General features: G+C 41.7%; 1 protein-coding gene across 1 annotated transcript in view; it reads right to left on the reverse strand.

The window, feature by feature from the left end:
- FAM186A (family with sequence similarity 186 member A) overlaps positions 1–20,150 on the reverse strand; it is a 129,086-nt gene that overhangs the window by 65,128 nt on the left and 43,808 nt on the right. The window contains exons 4-8 of the mRNA XM_027543493.1: positions 12,089–14,526; positions 11,294–11,620; positions 10,145–11,044; positions 9,497–10,036; positions 7,545–9,367 (exon numbers count right to left, since the gene is read on the reverse strand). Coding sequence (XP_027399294.1) covers positions 7,545–9,367; positions 9,497–10,036; positions 10,145–11,044; positions 11,294–11,620; positions 12,089–14,526 — 6,028 coding nt within the window. The remainder of the gene's footprint in view (positions 1–7,544; positions 9,368–9,496; positions 10,037–10,144; positions 11,045–11,293; positions 11,621–12,088; positions 14,527–20,150) is intronic.

Consider the following 20,150-nt stretch of genomic DNA (forward strand, 5'->3'; position numbering starts at 1 on the left):
TTAATAAATCTTAGGAGAAAATATTTTCTCTGATAACCATGAAAATGAAGTGCTGAAATCATATTTAACAAAATGTAATTTAATAAACTTAACAAAATTAAACATCCACTCTTGATTTTAAAGAAATAATGAAACAGGAGCTGAAGGATACTTCTTTAATATGATACAATGTATTTCAACCCAAAAGCCAGCATTTTTTAGTGACAGATACTAGAATGATGTCCTCTATCATCATTACATTTTTAATCAATTCATATTTACATTTTAGTAATTAGCAGTGAAAGAATGACTTACATTTTGGCATTCTGAGTTACAAAGGAATGGATAAAATAACTCCCCTCAAAATGAAATTGATTAAGGTTAAAGATGTTTTGCAGCTTTTTTAGAAAGTAAAATATAAATATAAACAATCCTTTTAAACATTCTTGAAGGTGAATTTTTCTTAGAAAAAAATAACATTAGGCCACGGAAGGGCACTACCAGCTGTTACTCTGAGAAAGTCAAATGAGCAAAGGTGGCCTGGTGGTGGTGGCCACATCACCAATATTTTTTAATACAGTTCTTAAGGTCCTAATCAATTCAGGCAGTCAAGAAACAGAAATGAGATATTTAAAAATTGGAAAAATCTAGATGTAAAAACATTATTATTTACGAGGGATATGTTTATGTAATTGGAAAACTCAAGAATATCAACTGAAAAATGATCACATGCTTTTGAATACAGTAAGATGGCTGCATATGAAATTGATATAGAGAAATCTGGCTTTCCTTTATATCAATAACAACCAGTTAGAAGATGTCATAGAAGGAGAGAGTCTGTTTATAACATCAAAAATAAAAACTACCAAGATATATACTTATGAAAGAATATTCAAGAGCTAGATGAAAACTTTAAAAACTCCAACAGAACACATACACACACACATACACACACACCCTGAACAGAAAAAAACGTATATCATTTTCTTGAATAGGAAGACTATGTTAGTAAAGATAAGCTAGGTTTTGCTGTTTTAGCAAATAATCCCCAAATCTCAATGATTATAAACAACAAAAGTTTATCTGTTGCTCATAGTACAAATCCATCATAGCTTTGCCGAAAAGAACTTCATTTTAGACTCTTAGGAACACAGGCTAACAGAACAGCCATCACCTTGAACACTATAGCTTATCATGCCAATGGAAAAGGAGACTCTAGAGGGTCTCCAACTGACAATGGCAAGCTTAGCGCAGAAAAGACACACATTAATTCTGCTCACATCTCAAGGACAAGTACTAGGAAACAGTAATAATAACTATCACAAAGACTCAGCATCATAAAAATAAAACTACAGCAAATAACAGTAATCCAAGTCTATGTCCCAACCAGTAATGCTGAAGAAGCTGAAGTTGAACGGTTCTATGAAGACCTACAAGACCTTCTAGAACTAACACATCCCCCAAAAAATGTTCTTTTCAACAGAGGGGACTGGAATGCAAAAGTAGGAAGTCAAGAGATACCTGGAGTAACATGAAAATTTGGTCTTGGATTACAGAATGAAGCAGGGCAAAGGCTAACAGAAAGAGGCCAAGAGAATGCACTGGTCATAGCAAACACCCTCTTCCAACAACACAAGAGAAGACTCTATATGTGGACATCACCAGATGGTCAATACTGAAATCAGATTGATTATATTCTTTGCAGCCAAAGATGGAGAAGCTCTATATAGTCAGCAAAAACAAGACTGGGGGCTGAGTGTGGCTCAGATCATGAACTCCTTATTGCAAAATTTAGATGTAAATTGAAGAAAGTACTTGTACTACCTGGGAAGCCCCAAAATACTAATAATCAACTATTAAAGTACTAAAAGAAATCTCAAAATAATTTTTAAAAAATATATTTCTCAGAGTGGAAAGGGCTTTTTAAAATAAGGCACAATGCATTATTGAAAATATTAATATAAACATTAACTCTTTATTGCCAAATTCAGACATAAATTGAAGAAAGTGGGGAAAACCACTAGACCATTCAGGTATGACCCAAATCAAATCCTTATGATTATACAGTGAAAGTGAGAAATAGATTTAAGGGACTGGATTGGATAGACAGAGTGCCTGATGAACTATGGACAGAGGTTCATGACATTGTACAGGAGACAGGGAGCAAGACCATCCCCAAGAGAAAAAAAAAATGAAAAAAAGCAAAATGGCTGTCTAAGGAGGCCTTACAAATAGCTATGAAAAGAAGAGAAGCAAAAAGCAAAGGAGAAAAGGAAAGATACACTCATTTAAATGCAGAGTTCCAAAGAACTGCAAGGAGAGATAAGAAAGCCTTCCTCAGCGAGCAATGCAAAGGGAATAGAGGAAAACAATAGAATGGGAAAGACTAGAGATCTCTTCAAGAAAATTAGAGATACCAAGGGAACATTTTATGCAAAGATGGGCTCAATAAAGGCCAGAAATGATATGGACCTGACAGAAGCAGAATATATTAAGAAGAGGTGGCAAGAATACAAAGAAGAACTGTACAAAAAAGATCTTCATGACCCAGATAATCATGATGGTGTGATCACTTACCTAGAGCCAGACATCCTGGAATGTGAAGTCAAGTGGGCCCTTAGGCAGTATCACTGTGAACAAACCTAGCAGAGATGATAGAATTCCAGTTGAGCTATTTCAAATCCTGAAAGATGATGCTGTGAAAGTGTTGCACTCAATATGTCAGCAAATTTGGAAAACTCAGCAGTGGCCACAGGACTGGAAAAGGTCAGTTTTCATTCCAATCCCAAAGAAAGGCAATGCCAAAGAATACTCAAACTACTGCACCATTGCACTCATCTCACACACTAGTAAAATAATGCTCAAAATTCTCCAAGACAGGCTTCAACAGTATGTGAACCATGAACTTCCAGATGTTCAAGCTGGATTTAGAAAAGGCAGAGGAACCAGAGATCAAATTGCCATCTGCTGGGTCATTGAAAAAGCAAGAGAGTTCCAGAAAAACATCTATTTCTGCTTTATTGACTATGCCAAAGCCTTTGACTGTGGGGATCACAATCAACTGGAAAATTCTCAAAGAGATGGGAATACCAGACCACCTGACCTGCCTCCTGAGAAACCTGTATGCAGGTCAGGAAGCAACAGTTAGAACTGGACATGGAACAACAGACTGGTTCCAAATAGGAAAAGGAGTACGTCAAGGCTGTATATTGTCACCCTGCTTATTTAACTTCTATGCAGAGTAAATCATGAGAAACGCTGGGCTGGAGGGAGCACAAGCTGGTATCAAGATTTCCTTGAGAAATATCAATAACTTCAGATATGCCGATGATACCACCCTTATGGCAGAAAGTGAAGAAGAACTAAAGAACCTCTTGATGAAAGTGAAAGAGGAGAGTGAAAAGTTGTGTTAAAGTTCAACATTCAGAAAACTAAGATCATGGCATCTGGTCCCATCACTTCATGGCAAATAGATGGGGAAACAGTGGAATCAGTGGCTGACTTTATCTTGGGGGGCTCCAAAATCACTGCAGATGGTGATTCAAGCCATGAAATTAAAAGCCATTTACTCCTTGGAAGGAAAGTCATGACCAACCTAGACAGCATATTAAAAAGCAGCGACATTACTTTGCCAACAAAGGTCCGTCTAGTCAAGGCTATGATTTTTACAGTAGTTACGTATAGATGTGAGAGTTGGACTATAAACAAAGCTGAGTGCTGAAGAATTGATGCTTTTGAACTGTGGTATTGGAAAAGACTCTTGAGAGTCCCTTGGACAGCAAGGAGATCCAACCAGTCCATTCTAAAGGAAATCAGTCCTGAATATTCATTGGAAGGACTGATGTTGAAGCTTAAACTCCAATACTTTTGCCACCTGATGCGCAGAACCGACTCATTTGAAAAGACCCTGATGCTGGGAAAGATTGAGGGCAGGAGGAGAAGGGGATGACAGAGGATGAGATGGTTGGATGGCATCACCAACTCAATGAACAAAAGTTTGAGTAAACTCCGGGAGTTAGTGATGGACAGGGAGGCCTGGTGTGCTGCAGTTCATGGAGTCACAAAGAGCTGGGCACTACTGAGCGACTGAACTGAACTGAATATAAACATATAAAAATATAAATTATTTAGAAAGCAAAACCCACCAAAAGGAGAGTCTAAACACAAGCGGGGAAAGTTTTGTAGTTTATATCACAGACAAGGGTCTAATTTTCTCAATATTTGAACAGGTCCCAGAAATCAATTAAAAAAGCAACAGAAATAAAACCAAAAATAAACAATTGGGACCTAATTAAACTTAAAAGCTTTTGCACAACAAAGGAAACTGTAAGCAAGGTAAAAAGACAGCCTTCAGAATGGGAGAAAATAATAGCGAATGAAGCCAACTGACAATTAATCTCCAAAATATTGAAGCAGCATATGTAGCTCAATACCAGAAAAATGAATGACCCAATCAAAAATCGAGCAAAAAAACTAAAGAGACATCTTTGCAAAGAAGACAAATGGCTAATAAACACATGAAAAGATGCTCAACATCACTCATTATCAGAAAAATGCAAATCAAAACCACAATGAGGTACCATCTCAGGCCAGTCAGAATGGCTGCTATCAAAAAGTCTACAAACAATAAATGTTGGAGAGGGTATGGAGAAAAGGGAACCCTCTTACACTGTTGGTGGGAATGCAAACTAGTACAACCACTATGGAGAACAGTGTGGAGATTTCTTAAAAAACTGGAAATAGAACTGCCGTATGACCCAGCAATCCCACTTCTGGGCATACACATTGAGGAAACCAGAATTGAAAGAGACACATGTACCCCAATGTTTATTGCAGCACTGTTTACAATAGCCAGGACATGGAAGCAACCTAGATGTTCATCAGCAGACAAATGGATAAGAAAGTTGTGGTACATATACACAATGGCGTATTACTCAGCTATATCAAAAAAAGAACACATTTGAGTCTGTTCTAATGAGGTGGATGAAACTGGAGCCTATTATACAGAGTGAAGTAAGTTAGAAAGAGAAACATCAATACAGAATATTAACACGTATATATGGAATTTAGAAAGACAGTAACAACAACCCTATATGTAAGACAACAAAAAAGACACAGATGTAAAGAACAGACTTTTGGACTATGTGGAAGAAGGGGAGGGTGGGATGATTTGAAAGAATAACACTGAAACAAGTCTGTTACCCTATGTAAAACAGATGACCAGTGCAAGTTCAAAGCATGAAGCAGGACGCTCAAAGCTGGTATTCTGGGACAACCCGGGGGGAGGAGTCGGGAGGGAGGTGGGAAGGGGCTTCAGGATGAGGGGACGCATGTGCACCCATGGCTGATTCATGTCGATACATGGCAAAACCACCTTGATATTGTAAAGCAATTAGCCTCCAATTAAAACTAATTAATTAATTAAAAAGCAACTTGATAACCCAGTTGAAAAATGGGCAAAGTATTTGAATAGGATCTTCACAGAAAATAAAATACAGATGGTTCTTAACTCTATGAAAAGATGCTTAACTTCAACCTATAATAAAAGTAATGCAAATGAAAGGATGAAAGTGCCATATTTCATCTATTACATTGACAATGAACAAAAAAGTTGATAATATTTGTGGGGAAATACTCTTTTATAATACTGACCGATACATAAATTGTTCCAACCTCTTTGGAGAACAATTTGACAAAAATTTATCACAATTACAAAATGCTTTCCCTTGATTTAGAAGTTCTACTTTTAGGAACATACATACATGTATACATATGTATATATAAGATTGTTCATTGAAGTACATTTTTAAAAACAGCATAAATGTTATGTTAACCTCATCAAAGGTTAAGTAAATTCTGGTAAATCTAGACTTTGCTGCTACTGCTGCTAAGTCACTTCAGTCGTGTCCGACTCTGTGTGATCCCACAGATGGCAGCCACCAGGCTCCCCCGTCCCTGGGATTCTCCAGGCAAGAACACTGGGGTGGGTTGCCATTTCCTTCTCCAATGCATGAAAGTGAAAAGTGAAAGGTAAGTCGCTCAGTCGTGTCCGACTCTTAGCAACCCCATGGACTGCAGCCTACCAGGCTCCTCCGCCCATGGGATTTTCCAGGCAAAAGTACTGGAGTGGGGTGTCATTGCCTTCTCCGAATCTAGACTTTGGAGTACTATAAAACTGTAAAATGAATGAGTAGACTCTTTATATATTAATATCTAAATTCTAGCTTGTTATGAAAAAATCAAACATTGTATTTTTAAATATATAAAGAGTGGGATAAAAGAGCCTATGTACTTTGCTACATATGTGGAAAGTATCTCTGGGTGGAATACCTGGGTAGCCCTGAAGGAGGGGCCTAATGGCCAAGAATAAGACTATTAAGGAGGCTTTTCACTCTATTTGTATTTTTTAAAATACTGCACCAGGTGAATGCAATATTTTAATTTAATATAACAAAGGAAAAAAGACATGAACGGGAGAATGACCAGAAACATGTTATTTCAAATTCTCAAGTGGATGATAGTGTTCACGTGTGAAAACAGATTCAAAAGACTAGGAACATTCATTCTGGGAAGAGAAGAACACACTATGGAGTAGAAAATATTTCAACAGTTCTAAGGTAATTTCAGTCTTGAAATGAGAATTTCTGTCTATACACTGAATGTCTTTCTCTTACACCTTGTTATTCCAGGGCTTAGTTTTCAAATGAATTCAGTCCTCAAAAGTGTAAATATCATGAGAACAGGGTACTTTGTTTTATTCACTGCTGTATCCATAGCATCTAGAGCAGTGCTTGCCAAATAGTACGAATTCAATAAATACTTGCTGAATAAATGACATAAATTGTTCCTATAATTAATGATAGCTTTTTCTATCATAGATCTTAATTTGACATATTGTAATTTTAGGTTAGAAAAATTCTCCAAATAAGATAACACAGTATTATAAATTAACTATTTTGTAAAGGGGAAAGAATTTCTACAATAAAAAAAAATGTTTTTTAAATCCCCAAAATAATAAGTTGGCAACCTCAAACACAAAGGCCAAGAATGGCAGGCTAATTTCAATTTTAAAAATCAAGACTAGAACATGTTTCCTGTAGGTCACTCCAGCATCAAAGCTGCCATGGCAACACGAAGTACATAAACCTGCCTGCCATCTCCCACTTTAATAGCTCTTCTGTCCAACTTCACTGCAATAAAAAGTAAATTAAAAAAAAAAAGAATCATAGGTCTTTTGGTGAATGCAAGATTAAAGTAATTCAGAATAACTGCAAGCCTTTCTAAACTTTTGAAGTTGATATTTTGGAGATCAACCATGATCCTCAAAACATATTTTAGAATCTCTGCAAGAGATATATATGAGTGAAATGGGTGTTATATGACATTTCTTATTTCTAAAAAATATACCTCCTTTTGCTATCTTAAACAGGCTTCCATCTTACAAACCTTCTATAAGAGAGTCTTTTAGAATACCTAACCTGACAAATACATATATACTGATAGAGTAATGAGGGAGGATATTTGAAATCAGGACTAAATCAGACAACTAGACACATAATATTTACCTTGCACGCTGGATCAGCCTATAGGCATTGTACTTGCGGAACAGGTATCCCAGCCGAACTTTGTCCGTATGAAATGTCTCAATTATGAGATTCCTAGCTTCTGTGTGTAGCTGTGAAGGGAGTATAGAAGATTTTGTGGCCTGATTTAAGAGTATCAGGTTCTTCCGCTGAGCCTCCACATCAACAAAATAGTTCTGTTCTTTGAGCTCTTGGGGATAGGAAGTGGGCACCATTATCTTGGGTTGCTTGGTATCTGAAACTGAAGTCAGTACCCAGGGCTTATTGATAGGGGGAAGTTGGGATTTCTGGTCCGATTCAGAAGGTGAGCTCTGCCGTGTTTTGAGTAGTTGAGTAGTAATAAGAGAAGGTAGTGGCGTTACAGGCTTAATGAGAGTAGCAGGAAGGGTCCCCTCATCAACATAAGGGGCTTGTGATACCGGTGTCTTGTAATCGGTGAGATGGGACTTAAACATTCTATATTGTTTCACAGCAAAAGGGTCTTTGGGTATCTGGATTTCTTCAGAAGTGTCAGAGACCTCTGCTGTTTGGAACTTCTTAGTGGTGAAAGGGGCTTGAATTACCTTGAAACTTGGAGCACTGGGATGGACCGATACTGATTTCAATTTCAGAGAAGAAATAATTGACAATCTTTTCTTCCTTTTCTCAGAGACAGCAGAGGACAAACCTTTCTGTGGCTTTTCAGGGGTTGAGGGAGTCAACGGTGTCAGGGGACGCCCAGGGGTGGGAGAGACCCATAGTGGGGAAGCGTGCCCAGGAAGGGTCCCTGGTGGCAGATGCTGCCTAAGGGTAGAAGGGGCTTGTAACCCAGGAGATTGCTTATGAGTGGCAAAGGTCTGGGATGCCTGAAACTTCTCAGAGAGTGTTAAGGGTCTAGATTTCAAGAGCTCTTGAGGGATGGAAGAGGTCCCAGGAACCAAGTGCTTCCCAGGAGAGAGAGGAGCCCAGATTTGGGGAATCTGTGCAAAGGTGACTGGGACTCCAGACATAAGGGGCTGTCTGAGGTCAAGAAGGGGCTTCTGTATCAGAGGCGACTGGGGAGCCATAGAGTCCCTAGATATGAAGAATCGCCTAGAACTAAGAAGGGCCTCTGGTTCAAGGGGCTGCTGTGGAGTGGGAGAGAGCCCAGATATTGGACTGGGAACTGGTGTTGGGAACGGAACAGAGGTTGATAGATCCTTAGACACTGGGGTCTGTCTGGAGGAAGGAGAAATCTGTGGTGCCAGGGGCTTCCCAGGGTCTGAAGGAATCCTCATTCCCAAGAATTTCTCAGAGGGGGCTTGTTTAAGAGGAAACCTTGATATATGCAAAGGAGTAGAAGGCACCTCAAATATAGGGGACTTCTCAGCAGTAGCAGCAGATGATACTGGTGACTCCTTAGAAATGTGAGGAGCATGTTTTGTGACAGATTTATCAGTAATGGAAGAGATCCCAGTTTTCAATGTATGTACTGAAGGAGGCCTAGCCCAGGGTGGTAAGGGCTGCTCCTTAATGAGAGGAGTTCTTGATGTTAGGTCCTGCACAGACCTAACAGTAATACCCAAGGACCAGGCCTCCCCTGGGGTGAGAGGAGCTTCCACAGGTTGGATTTGTTCTGGGATGTGGGGATATTCTAAGGTATACACTTTATCTGAGGTGAGAGGAACCCCTAATTCTGCAAACTGTTCATGAGAGAGAGAAACCCCCAATGCTTGAGCCTGTCCTAAAGTGAAAGGGGCCCCCAAATCCTGAGCTTGTGGAATGGTGACAGGGATTCTTAGTGCCTGAGACTGCTGAGGGGTAAGAGTGATGTCCTGAGCCTGCGCCTGCTCAGGGGTGATGTGGATCCCCAATGCCTGGGCTTGCTGAGGGGTAAAGACAATGCCCTGAGGGGTGGCAGGGATCCCCAAATCCTGGGTCTGCTGAGGGGTGAGAGTCAGACCCTGAGCTTCAGCCTGCTGCGGGGTGATAGGAATCCCTAGTGCCTGAGCCTGTTGAGGGGTGAGAATGATCCTTGGTGCCTGAGCTTGTTCAGGGGCGAGAGTGATCCCCAGTGCCTGGGCCTGCTGAGGGGTGAGAGTGATCCCTGGTGGCTGAGCTTGTTCAGGGGTGAGAGTGATCCCCAGTGCCTGGGCCTGCTGAGGGGTGAGAATGATCCCTGGTGCCTGAGCTTGTTCAGGGGTGAGAGTGATCCCCAGTGCCTGGGCCTGCTGTGGGGTGAGAGTGATCCCTGGAACCTGAGCTTGTTCAGGGGCGAGAGTGATCCCAAGTGCCTGGGCCTGCTGAGGGGTGAGAGTGATCCCTGGAGCCTGAGCTTGTTCAGAGGTGAGAGTGATCCCAAGTGCTTGGGCCTGCTGAGGAGTCAGAGTGATCCCTGGAGCCTGAGCTTGTTCAGGGGTGAGAGTGATCCCCAGTGCCTGGGCCTGCTGAGGGGTGAGAGTGATCCCTGGAGCCTGAGCTTGTTCAGGGGTGAGAGTGATCCCCAGTGCCTGGGCCTGCTGAAGGGTGAGAGTGATCCCCGGAGCCTGAGCTTGTTCAGGGGCGAGAGTGATCCCCAGTGCTTGGGCCTGCTGAAGGGTGAGAGTGATCCCTGGTGCCTGAGCTTGTTCAGGGGTGAGAGTGATCCCCAGTGCCTGGGCCTGCTGAGGGGTGAGAGTGATCCCTGGAGCCTGAGCTTGTTCAGGAGTGAGAGTGATCCCCAGTGCCTGGGCCTGCTGTGGGGTGAGAGTGATCCCTGGAACCTGAGCTTGTTCAGGGGCGAGAGTGATCCCCAGTGCCTGGGCCTGCTGAGGGGTGAGAGTGATCCCTGGAGCCTGAGCTTGTTCAGGGGTGAGAGTGATCCCAAGTGCTTGGGCCTGCTGAGGAGTGAGAGTGATCCCTGGAGCCTGAGCTTGTTCAGGAGTGAGAGTGATCCCAAGTGCTTGGGCCTGTTGAGGGGTGAGAGTGATCCCTGGAGCCTGAGCTTGTTCAGGGGCGAGAGTGATCCCAAGTGCCTGGGCCTGCTGAGGGGTGAGAGTGATCCCTGGAGCCTGAGCTTGTTCAGGAGTGAGAGTGATCCCAAGTGCTTGGGCCTGTTGAGGGGTGAGAGTGATCCCTGGAGCCTGAGCTTGTTCAGGGGCGAGAGTGATCCCAAGTGCTTGGGCCTGCTGAGGGGTGAGAGTGATCCCTGGAGCCTGAGCTTGTTCAGGGGCGAGAGTGATCCCCAGTGCCTGGGCCTGCTGTGGGGTGAGAGTGATCCCTGGAACCTGAGCTTGTTCAGGGGCGAGAGTGATCCCAAGTGCCTGGGCCTGCTGAGGGGTGAGAGTGATCCCTGGTGGCTGAGCTTGTTCAGGGGTGAGAGTGATCCCAAGTGCTTGGGCCTGTTGAGGGGTGAGAGTGATCCCTGGTGGCTGAGCTTGTTCAGGGGCGAGAGTGATCCCAAGTGCCTGGGCCTGTTGAGGGGTGAGAGTGATCCCTGGTGGCTGAGCTTGTTCAGGGGTGAGAGTGATCCCCAGTGCCTGGGCCTGCTGAGGAGTGAGAGTGATCCCTGGAGCCTGAGCTTGTTCAGGGGCGAGAGTGATCCCCAGTGCCTGGGCTTGCTGAGGGGTGAGAGTGATGCCCTGAGCTTCAGCCTGCTGAGTGATAGGAATCCCCAAAGCCTGAGCCTGTTGAGGGGTGAGAGAAGCCCCCACATCCGGGATATGCTGTGGGGTGACTGAAATCCCCAGTGCCTGGGCCTGCTGAGGGGTAAGACTGATGCCCTGAGCTTGAACCTGCTGAGGGGTGACAGGAACCCCCAGTGCCTGGACCTGCCGAGGGGTGAGAGTGATCCCTGGTGCCTGAGCTTGTTCAGGGGTGAGAATGATTCCCAGTGCCTGGGCCTGCTGAGGGGTGAGAGAAACTCCCACTTTCTGTATCTGCTGAGGGGTGACAGGAATCCCCAGTGCCTGAGCCTGTTGAGGGGTGAGAGAAGCACCTACTTCTTGAATTTGCTGAAGGGTGACAGGTATCCCCAGTGCTTGGGCTTGCTGAGGGGTGAGAGTGATCCCTGGAGCCTGAGCTTGTTCAGGGGTGAGAGTGATCCCCAGTGCCTGGGCCTGCTGAGGGGTGAGAGAAACCCCTACTTCCTGGATCTGCTGAGGGGTGATAGGAATCCCCAGTGCCAGGACCTGCTGAGGGGTGAGAGTGATCCCTGGTGCCTGAGCCTCTTCAGGGGTGAAAATGATCCCCAGTGCCTGGGCCTGTTGAGGGGTGAGAGTGATCCCTGGTGCCTGAGCTTGTTCAGGGGTGAGAGTGACTCCCAAGGCCTTGACCTGCTGAGGGGTGAGCATGATGCCCTGAGCTTGAGCTTGCTGAGGGGTAATAGGAATCCCCAGAGCTTGGGCCTGCTCTGCACTGAGAGCCACTCCCAAACCCCGAGGCATCTTAGGAGTAGTAGTTTCCCCCAACGCCTGAACCTGATTAAAGCTGTCCATGGTTTCCAGTGCCTTGGCCTCTTCAGAAGTGAGGTCAATTTCCATTGCTTGGGCAAGCCTAGAGGTAAGAGTGATGGACTTTGCAAGAGACGCTCCAGGAACAGAAGAGGGTCCACGGGAGGAGGACTGTGTGGAGATGGGAGTAGTAATTGGAATGGGATGCTTTCCTTCGGCCAGATCCCCTAATTTCTTAAGATTCCCAATGAAATCTTTTCTTTGGTGTGTCTGCGGCGTGTCTTTCTGTGTGCTCTCCCACCTGTGAGACAATGTGATTGAAGTCTGACTGAGCACCTCTTCTAGTTGTTCGTATGTCTTCATCTCCTTTGCGGTTTTTTGCTTCTGACTTTCATAGTCCCCTACCTTTCTCCTTGCCTTCTGCTTCTTCTCTCTCTCCAAACTGCTTTCTTGCTCCAGATGTCTCACTTCCTTCTGAACCTGCATCGTCTGCTGTCCTTTCTCCTCCTCCAAAGGCACACCTTGCTGTTTCGTTTTTTGTTTCCATGCTTCCAACTGCTGCTGCTTTGACTTCTGATACCCTTCTCTCTCCTCTTGTCTTTGCTTTTGCTTCTCATCTGACTCGATCTGCTTTTGTATCTCGTGTTTTTGCTGTCCCTTCCATACCTCTTCTTCCTGCCACTGTTTCTCTTTCTGTTGCCCTTGCTTTCCCTCCTTCACTGGGAGCCATGCCTCTTCCTTCTCCAAATTCTTATTTATCATCTCAAACCTCCTTTTTTCTAGCTCTTGTTTTTCCTTCTCTTTAGAGTCTGTCCCTACTGTTGAGGCTTCTGGAACATTCCTTTCACTTTCTATTTCGGTCAAGATCATTCGTATTAAATTGTCAGTTAGTGGGTCAAGCCTCTCCTGTGAAATTAAGGTGCTAATTTCTGACTTTGCACTAGTTGGTTCCTGAGAATGCCGTTCTGGCATAAATGAGACTGCCTTTTTTTGTTTCAAAGCTTTCTCTCCAATTCGTCCTTCATTTTTTATATCTTTGTATTTTCTTAAGATTTTTGTCAGAGTTTCAGCCACTTTTTGGAAATATTCCTCCATTTTTGCCTTTATGATTCCTAATTTCTCAACTTCTGATCTTTTTAATAATAACTCTTCTTTTGACACAGTCTTTTTATCCAAGGGCTTTCCTATGTTATCAGTTTTCTCTTTAAGGAATGACACTACGGCTTTTTGAAATTCTTCTAGGTTACTCTGCTCACTTTCGCCATCTGGAATACCTGATTTAGCAAGTTCAAGAGACTTGAATTTCTTCGTGAAAACTGACACATCTTTCTCTTCAGATTTTTCTTCTTTTCCTGTAGGGCTTCCTGGAGAGATACGGTGTTTCTTTCCTTTTATTTTCTCAGAGGAATGATCAAGTTTGCTCAACCTGGATGGCTCTGGTGTGCTACTCATCTCATTTCTGCCATCTCTGTCCATTGACTCAGTGGTGAGCTCCTCTTTATTCTCTGTAGAAGTTTGACTTTTACTCCGTGAATGTTCGGACTTAGCCTCCCTGCGTTGTTCCAGTATACCACTTGTTCCACTTTTACCACCTTGGCTCTTGTCAGAAGGGAAATCGGAAGGAAAATGTTGACTTTTTGATTCAGTGAGTGACTTTGATTTGGTTTCAGGAAAGGATTTTGTTTCTTTTCTCTTCTTATCCAGTGCTTGTAATTCTAAGTGGTGATCGAGTTTGGTCCCTGTGACTTTCTGTTTACCTTTATTATCATTCACATTCGATTCAGAGGTCTCCTGCCCAGATGGGCCTTTTGTATGCTTTTTTTTCTGTGACTGGAACTCGTCAGCCCCATCTTTCTGAAAGGCACCACCTTTCTTCACTGATACCATATCTTCAGTGATCTCTCCAGAAGATTTTTTCTGCTGGCCAGTTAAATCTGGAGTTGTTTCACCTTGGGCTGCATATAAATGAGTTGAGTCCCACTTGATCCCCAAGCCTTTGGTCCCTTTTTTGGGGGCCTCATCTACCATGTTTTCAAATTCTTTGGCCAAAATACTGTCTAAACTGTTTTCTGTGTCAGCTTGGCTAATGGCTGATTGTGGAGAAGGCTCAGGTAACACTTTCTGTGTTGATGTGGGCAATGCTTGTTGCTCTGCAACTTTGGATCGAATAAGGTGTTCATATTTTTCTTCTGCTTCTCGAAGTTTTTGCTGAAGCATTTCATTTCTTTTACTGAGATCTTGTATGATCTTCAGGGAAATCTCTTGTTCTCTTTCAACTGTCTCACTTGAATACATATCAGAAGTATGGAGGTTAATAGCTTTCACTTCATCATTTAGTGTACTCAAAGCTTTAGAAAGGTTTACTGTTGTTGATGATATATATTTAATAGCATTATTTTCCAGTTTATTGAACATTGCAGTACCTATGAGTTCCTGAAGCATATCTTGGATTTCTGACACCTTTGTTTTTGTGGCAAATTGATCACTAATCATCTGATCTGGTCTTAAAGCATGAGCTGTTGCAGGTCGCTTTATAACTCTTTCTTTCCATGATTTCCATAGAGAACTTCTATATGCTAGAAGAAAAAAAAAGCATAAAACATAAATGAGATTGCATTTCTCCTTTTGTGCTGTGCTCTAAGTTTAAGACTAAGGAATTTAGCCCAAATTAACAGATAGATATAGAATGAAGTTTCATTAGGGAAATTTGGCCCCAAAATAATTTTCAATATTTTCAAAAGAATGACTCTTTCCCCACAATTATCTAGAAGTTCTTCTTCCAGAGTTTAGGAGAAGAACTCAGCTGTGACCTCAACTTACTTTAGGTTACAATTTTGAGATTAGATTAGGATGAATATCAAAATTTTCCTTTGGTTTTATGCTTGGTGCTTTCCATTTTCTTTAATGGGTTCCTATCTTTCTTTTTCCCCTTTTCTGAGTCAAAGCTAACCTTAGTTGTTTCAGAAGGATCACAAAAAATAGAAGGCAAACATTTGAAGGGATTTTCAAAATGGCTGAATAAGAAACTCAGCAAATTTTTCCCAAAAGAGCAAGAAAAAAGCTGAGCAAAATTGCCAAAAACAACCATTTTAGGACTTTGGAAACTGACTAGAGGCACACAACAGATTGAGAAGAATTAGTTCAAGAAAAACTTGCTGTGACGTTTTAGCTTGTAGATGCTTCCATCTCCAACTCCCTAGCCCTATGGCCTGGTATAGGTTCTACCAGAGTGAAACAGGCTGTGAAGACTGACAACTCTGCTGCCTGAGGGGGTTGATTTGATCTGGAGCAATGCAACATTATAACAATACTACTTTAACCCATAAACAGATTCATTAGCAAAGAGTATAAGCCTTCCTAGATCAATCTGGATTAATTGATCATTGACTGATCATTGACTGACCACTTAGCTATGCTGAACCAAAAGTAACCCCTAAAATTCAGGCTTAAAAATAAAAACAGAGGTTTCCCTGGCAGTCCAGTGGTTAAGAGTCCTCTGGTGGGTTTGATCCTTGATCAGGGAACTAAGATCCCACAAGCCTTGAGGTAAAAAAACTAGAACGTAAAACAATAGAAGCAATACTGCATCAGATTCAATAAAGACTTTAAAAATTGTCCACATTAAAAAAAAAAAAACTTAAAGAAAACCAAGTGGAAAAATTGGAGTTGAATAGTACAACAACGGAAATGAAAAATTCACCAAAAGGGCTTAACAGCACATGTGAGTTGACAGAAGAAAATAACCAGCAAACCTAATGCTAGATTACTAGAGACTGTCTAATCTGAAGAACAGGGAGGAAAAAACAATAAAGAAAAATGCAAAGTCTCAGAGATTTGTGGGATACCATCAAGCATACCAGTGTACAAGCAATAGAGTTCCCAGAAGAAGAGAGAGGGGCATTTAAAATATCTGAAGAGAGGACTTCTCTGTGGTCCAGCAGCTAAGACTCTATTCTCCCAATGCAAGGGACCTGGGTTTGATCCCTTGTCAGGGAACAAGATCCTACATTCCACAACTAAGAGTTTGCATGCCGCAACCAAAGATACCCCATGCGCCAGTGAAGATTGAAGACCCCATGTGCTGCAACTAACACCCACCACAGTCAAATTTTAAAAATATATAAATAAAAATACTTTTAAAATATATTGGAAGAAATAATGGACAAATGATTCCAAATTTGTGGAAAAACATTAATCTACACATTCAAGAAGCTCAGCAAATTCTAAGTGGGATAAACACAGAAACAGCCATACCTGGAACATCATAGTCAAACTGTTGAAAGCAGACAAAATAAGAATCTTTAAAGCAAAAAGTGAAAAATGACTCAACAATCAAAGGAGACTCAGTACAGAGGAACCACAGGAAATTTAGTAGGTTACTTCTTACTGGAAACAATGGAGGCAGAAGTCAGGGAATGATATATTCAAAGTGCTGAAAGAATAACGTGTGTGTGTGTGTTAGTCGCTCAGTAGTCTCTGACTCTTTGCGACCCCTTGAACTGTAGCCCAGGATCTTCTGTCTATGGAATTCTCCAGGCAAGATTACTGGAGTGGGTTGCCATTTCTTTCCAAGAATTTCATATCCAGCAAAATTGTTCTTCAAAAATATCTACCAAACTTGATGCTGTATTACTAGAAGGTAATACATCATTCCCTGAAATAACACTCTTCCCAAAGTACACACATGTACAACTCTCATGTTGTTCAGTCGCTAAGTCTGTCCGACTCTTTGCCATCCCATGAACTGCAGCACACCAGGCTTCCCTGTCCTTCACTATCTCCTGAAATTTGTTCAGACTCATGTTCATAGGGTCGATGATGCCACCAACCATCTCATCCTTTGTCACCGCCTTCTCCATCTGCCCTCAATCTCTCCCAGCATCAGGGTCTTTTCCAGTGAGTCGGGTCTTTATATCAGGTGGCCAAAGTACTGGGGCTTCAGCTTCAAAATCAGAACTTCCAACGAATATTTAGGACTGATTTCCTTTAGGACTTACTGGTTTGATCTTGTAGTCCAAAGGACTCTCAACAGTCTTCTCCAGCACCATAATTCGAAAGCATCTAATTCTTCAGCACTCAGCCTTCTTTATGGTCCAGCACTCACATCTGTACATGACTACTGAAAAATACCATAGCTTTGACTAGGCAGACCTTTGTCAGCAAAGTGATGTCTCTGCTTTTTAATATGCTATCTAGGTTCGTCATAGCTTTGCTTCCAAGGAGAAAACATCTTTTAATTTCGTGGTGTGCAGTCACCATCTGCTGTGATTTTGGAGCCTCCCAAAAATAAAATCTGTCACTTTTTTTTTCCCATTCTTTTTTCATGTTGACATTTTGCATTTTCACACAAAGAAATAAAGAGCACTAGTATATGTAGGTAAATAAAAATACAGCAAAAATATTTTTTTCTTTTTCCTCTCATAGTTAATTAAAAGACAAGCATATAAAACAATAATTATAAAGCTATATTGTTGGACTTAAATATGTAGTGTACATGGCAAAGCACAAAGGAGAGGAAGAGGGTGGAACTATTGGAGCAAAGATTCTATATTTCGCTGGAATTAAGTTAGTACCAATCTGGAAAAGATTGTGATAATTTAAGATGTATACTGCAATTCCTATAACTAACACTAAGAAAATGTAAGAAAAAGTGGAATTAAAAGGTACGCTAGAAAATACCTATTTAACACAGAGGCAAGAAAATAATAGAAGGAAAAAAAAGATACATGAGCAAAATAGCAGATATATATCCAGCCATATCAATAATTACATTAAATGTGAATTAATTAAACACACCAGCTAAAACTCTAGAGTGAACTATAAAGAAAGCTGAAAGCCAGATAATTGATGCTTTTGAACTGTAGTGCTGAAAAAGACTCTTGAGAGTCTCTTGGACAGCAAGGAGATCCAGCCAGTCCATCCTAAAGGAAATCAGTCCTGAATATTCATTGGAAGGACTGATGCTGAAGCTGAAACTCCAATACTTTGGCCACCTGATGTGAAGAACTGATTCATTTGAAAAGACCCTGATGCTGGGAAAGACTGAGGGTGTATGAGATGCTTGGTAGTATCACTGACTCAATGGACATAAGTTTGAGTAAACTCTGGGAGTTGGTGATAGACAGGGAACCCTGTCTTACTGCAGTCCATGGGTTTGCAGAGTTGGACATGACTGAACTGAACTGAGCTAAAAGTCAGAGATTGTCAGATTGTATTTTTTTAAAAAACCCAAAAGATCCAAATATAAGCAACACATCTTAGATTCAATTATACTAACAATAACCACAGTACTTGGGTGCAGTCTCAAAAATGACAGAATGATCTCTGTTTCCAAAGCAAATCATTCAGCATCACAGTAATCCAAGTCTATGCACCAACCACTAATGCCGAAAAAGCTGAAGCTGAACGGTTCTATGAAGACCTACGAGACCTTCTAGAACTAACACCAAGAAAGATGTCCTTTTTATTATAGGGGACTGGAATGCAAAAGTAGGAGGTCAAGAGATACCTGGAGCAACAGGAAAGTTTGGCCTTGGAGTACAAAATGAAACAGGGCAAAGGCTAACAGAGTTTTGCCAAGAGAATGCACTGGTCACAGCAAACACCCTCTTCCAACAACAAAAGAAATGACTCTACACATGGACATCACCAGATGGTCAATAGAGAAATCAGATTGATTATATTCTTTTCAGCCAAAGATGGAGAAGCTCTATACAGTCAGCAAAAACAAGACTGAGATCTGACTATGGCTCAGATCATGAACTCCTTATTGCAAAATTCAGACTTAAATTGAAGAAAGTAGAAAAAACACCACTAGAAAATTCAGGTGGTGTATGAAACTGTATGAAAACTGTATGAAATCACTTATGATTATATACAGTGGAAGTGACAATAGACTTAAGGGATTAGATCCAATGTTTATAAACAGAGTGCCTGAAGAACTATGGACAGAGGTTCATAATATTGTATGGGAGGTGGTGATCAAAACCATCCCCAAGAAAAAGAAATGCAAGAAGGCAAAATAGTTGCCTGTGGAGAACTTACAAATAGCTGAGAAAAAAAAGAGAATGAAAGGTAAAGGAGAAAAGGAAAGATATAGCCATCTGAACGCTGAGTTCCAAAGAATAGGAGAGATAAGAAAATCTTCCTAAGTGATCAGTGCAAGGAAACACAAGAAAACAATGGAAGGGAAAGACTAGAGCTCTCTTCAAGAAAATTAGAGATACCAAGGGAACATTTCATGCAAAAATGGGCACAATAAAGGACAGAAATGGTATGGACCTAATAGAAGCAGAAGATATTAAGAAGAGGTGGCAAGAATACACAGAAGAACTATACAAAAAAAGATCTTAATGACCCAGATAAGCACGATGGTGTGATCACTCACCTAGAGCCATATATCTTGGAGTGCGAAGTCAAGTGGGCCTTAGGAAGTGTCACTATGAACAAAGTTAGCTGAGCTGATGGAATTCCAGCTGAGCTATTTCAAATCCTAAAAATAATGCTGTTAAAGAGCTGCACTCAATATGCTAGCAACTTTGGAAAACTCAGCAGTGGCCATAGGACTGGAAAAGGTCAGTTTTCACTCAAATCCCAAAGAAAGGCAATGCCAAAGAATGCTCAAACTACTGCACAGCTGCAGTCATCTTACATGCTAGCAAAGAAATGCTCAAATTCTCCACGCTAGGCTTTAAGAGTACGTGAACCAAGAACTTCCAGATGTTTAAGCTGGATTTTGAAAAGGCAAAGGGACCAAAGATCACATTGCCAACATCCGTTGGATCATTGAAAAAGCAAGAGAACTCCAGGAAAACATCTACTTCTGCTTCATTGACTTCCAAACCCTTTGAATGTGTGGACCACAGCAAACTCTGGAAAATTCTTCAAGAGTTGGGAATTCCAGACCACCTTACCTGCCTCCTGAGAAATCTGTATGAAGGTCAAGAAGCAACAGTTAGAAACAGATATGGAACAATGGACTGGTTACAAATTGAGAAAGGAGTATGTCAAGACTGTATACTGTCACCCTGTTAATTTAACTTATATACAGAGTTCAGTTCAGTCGCTCAGTTGTGTCTGACTCTTTGTGACCCCATGGACTGCAGCATGCAAGGCCTCCCTGTCTATTACCAACTCCCGGAGTTTACTCAAACTCATGTCTATTGAGTTGGTAATGCCATCCAACCATCTCATCCTGTCA

The sequence above is a fragment of the Bos indicus x Bos taurus genome, chromosome 5 (genome assembly GCF_003369695.1).
Source record: "Bos indicus x Bos taurus breed Angus x Brahman F1 hybrid chromosome 5, Bos_hybrid_MaternalHap_v2.0, whole genome shotgun sequence".
Classification (NCBI taxonomy): Eukaryota; Metazoa; Chordata; class Mammalia; order Artiodactyla; family Bovidae; genus Bos; species Bos indicus x Bos taurus.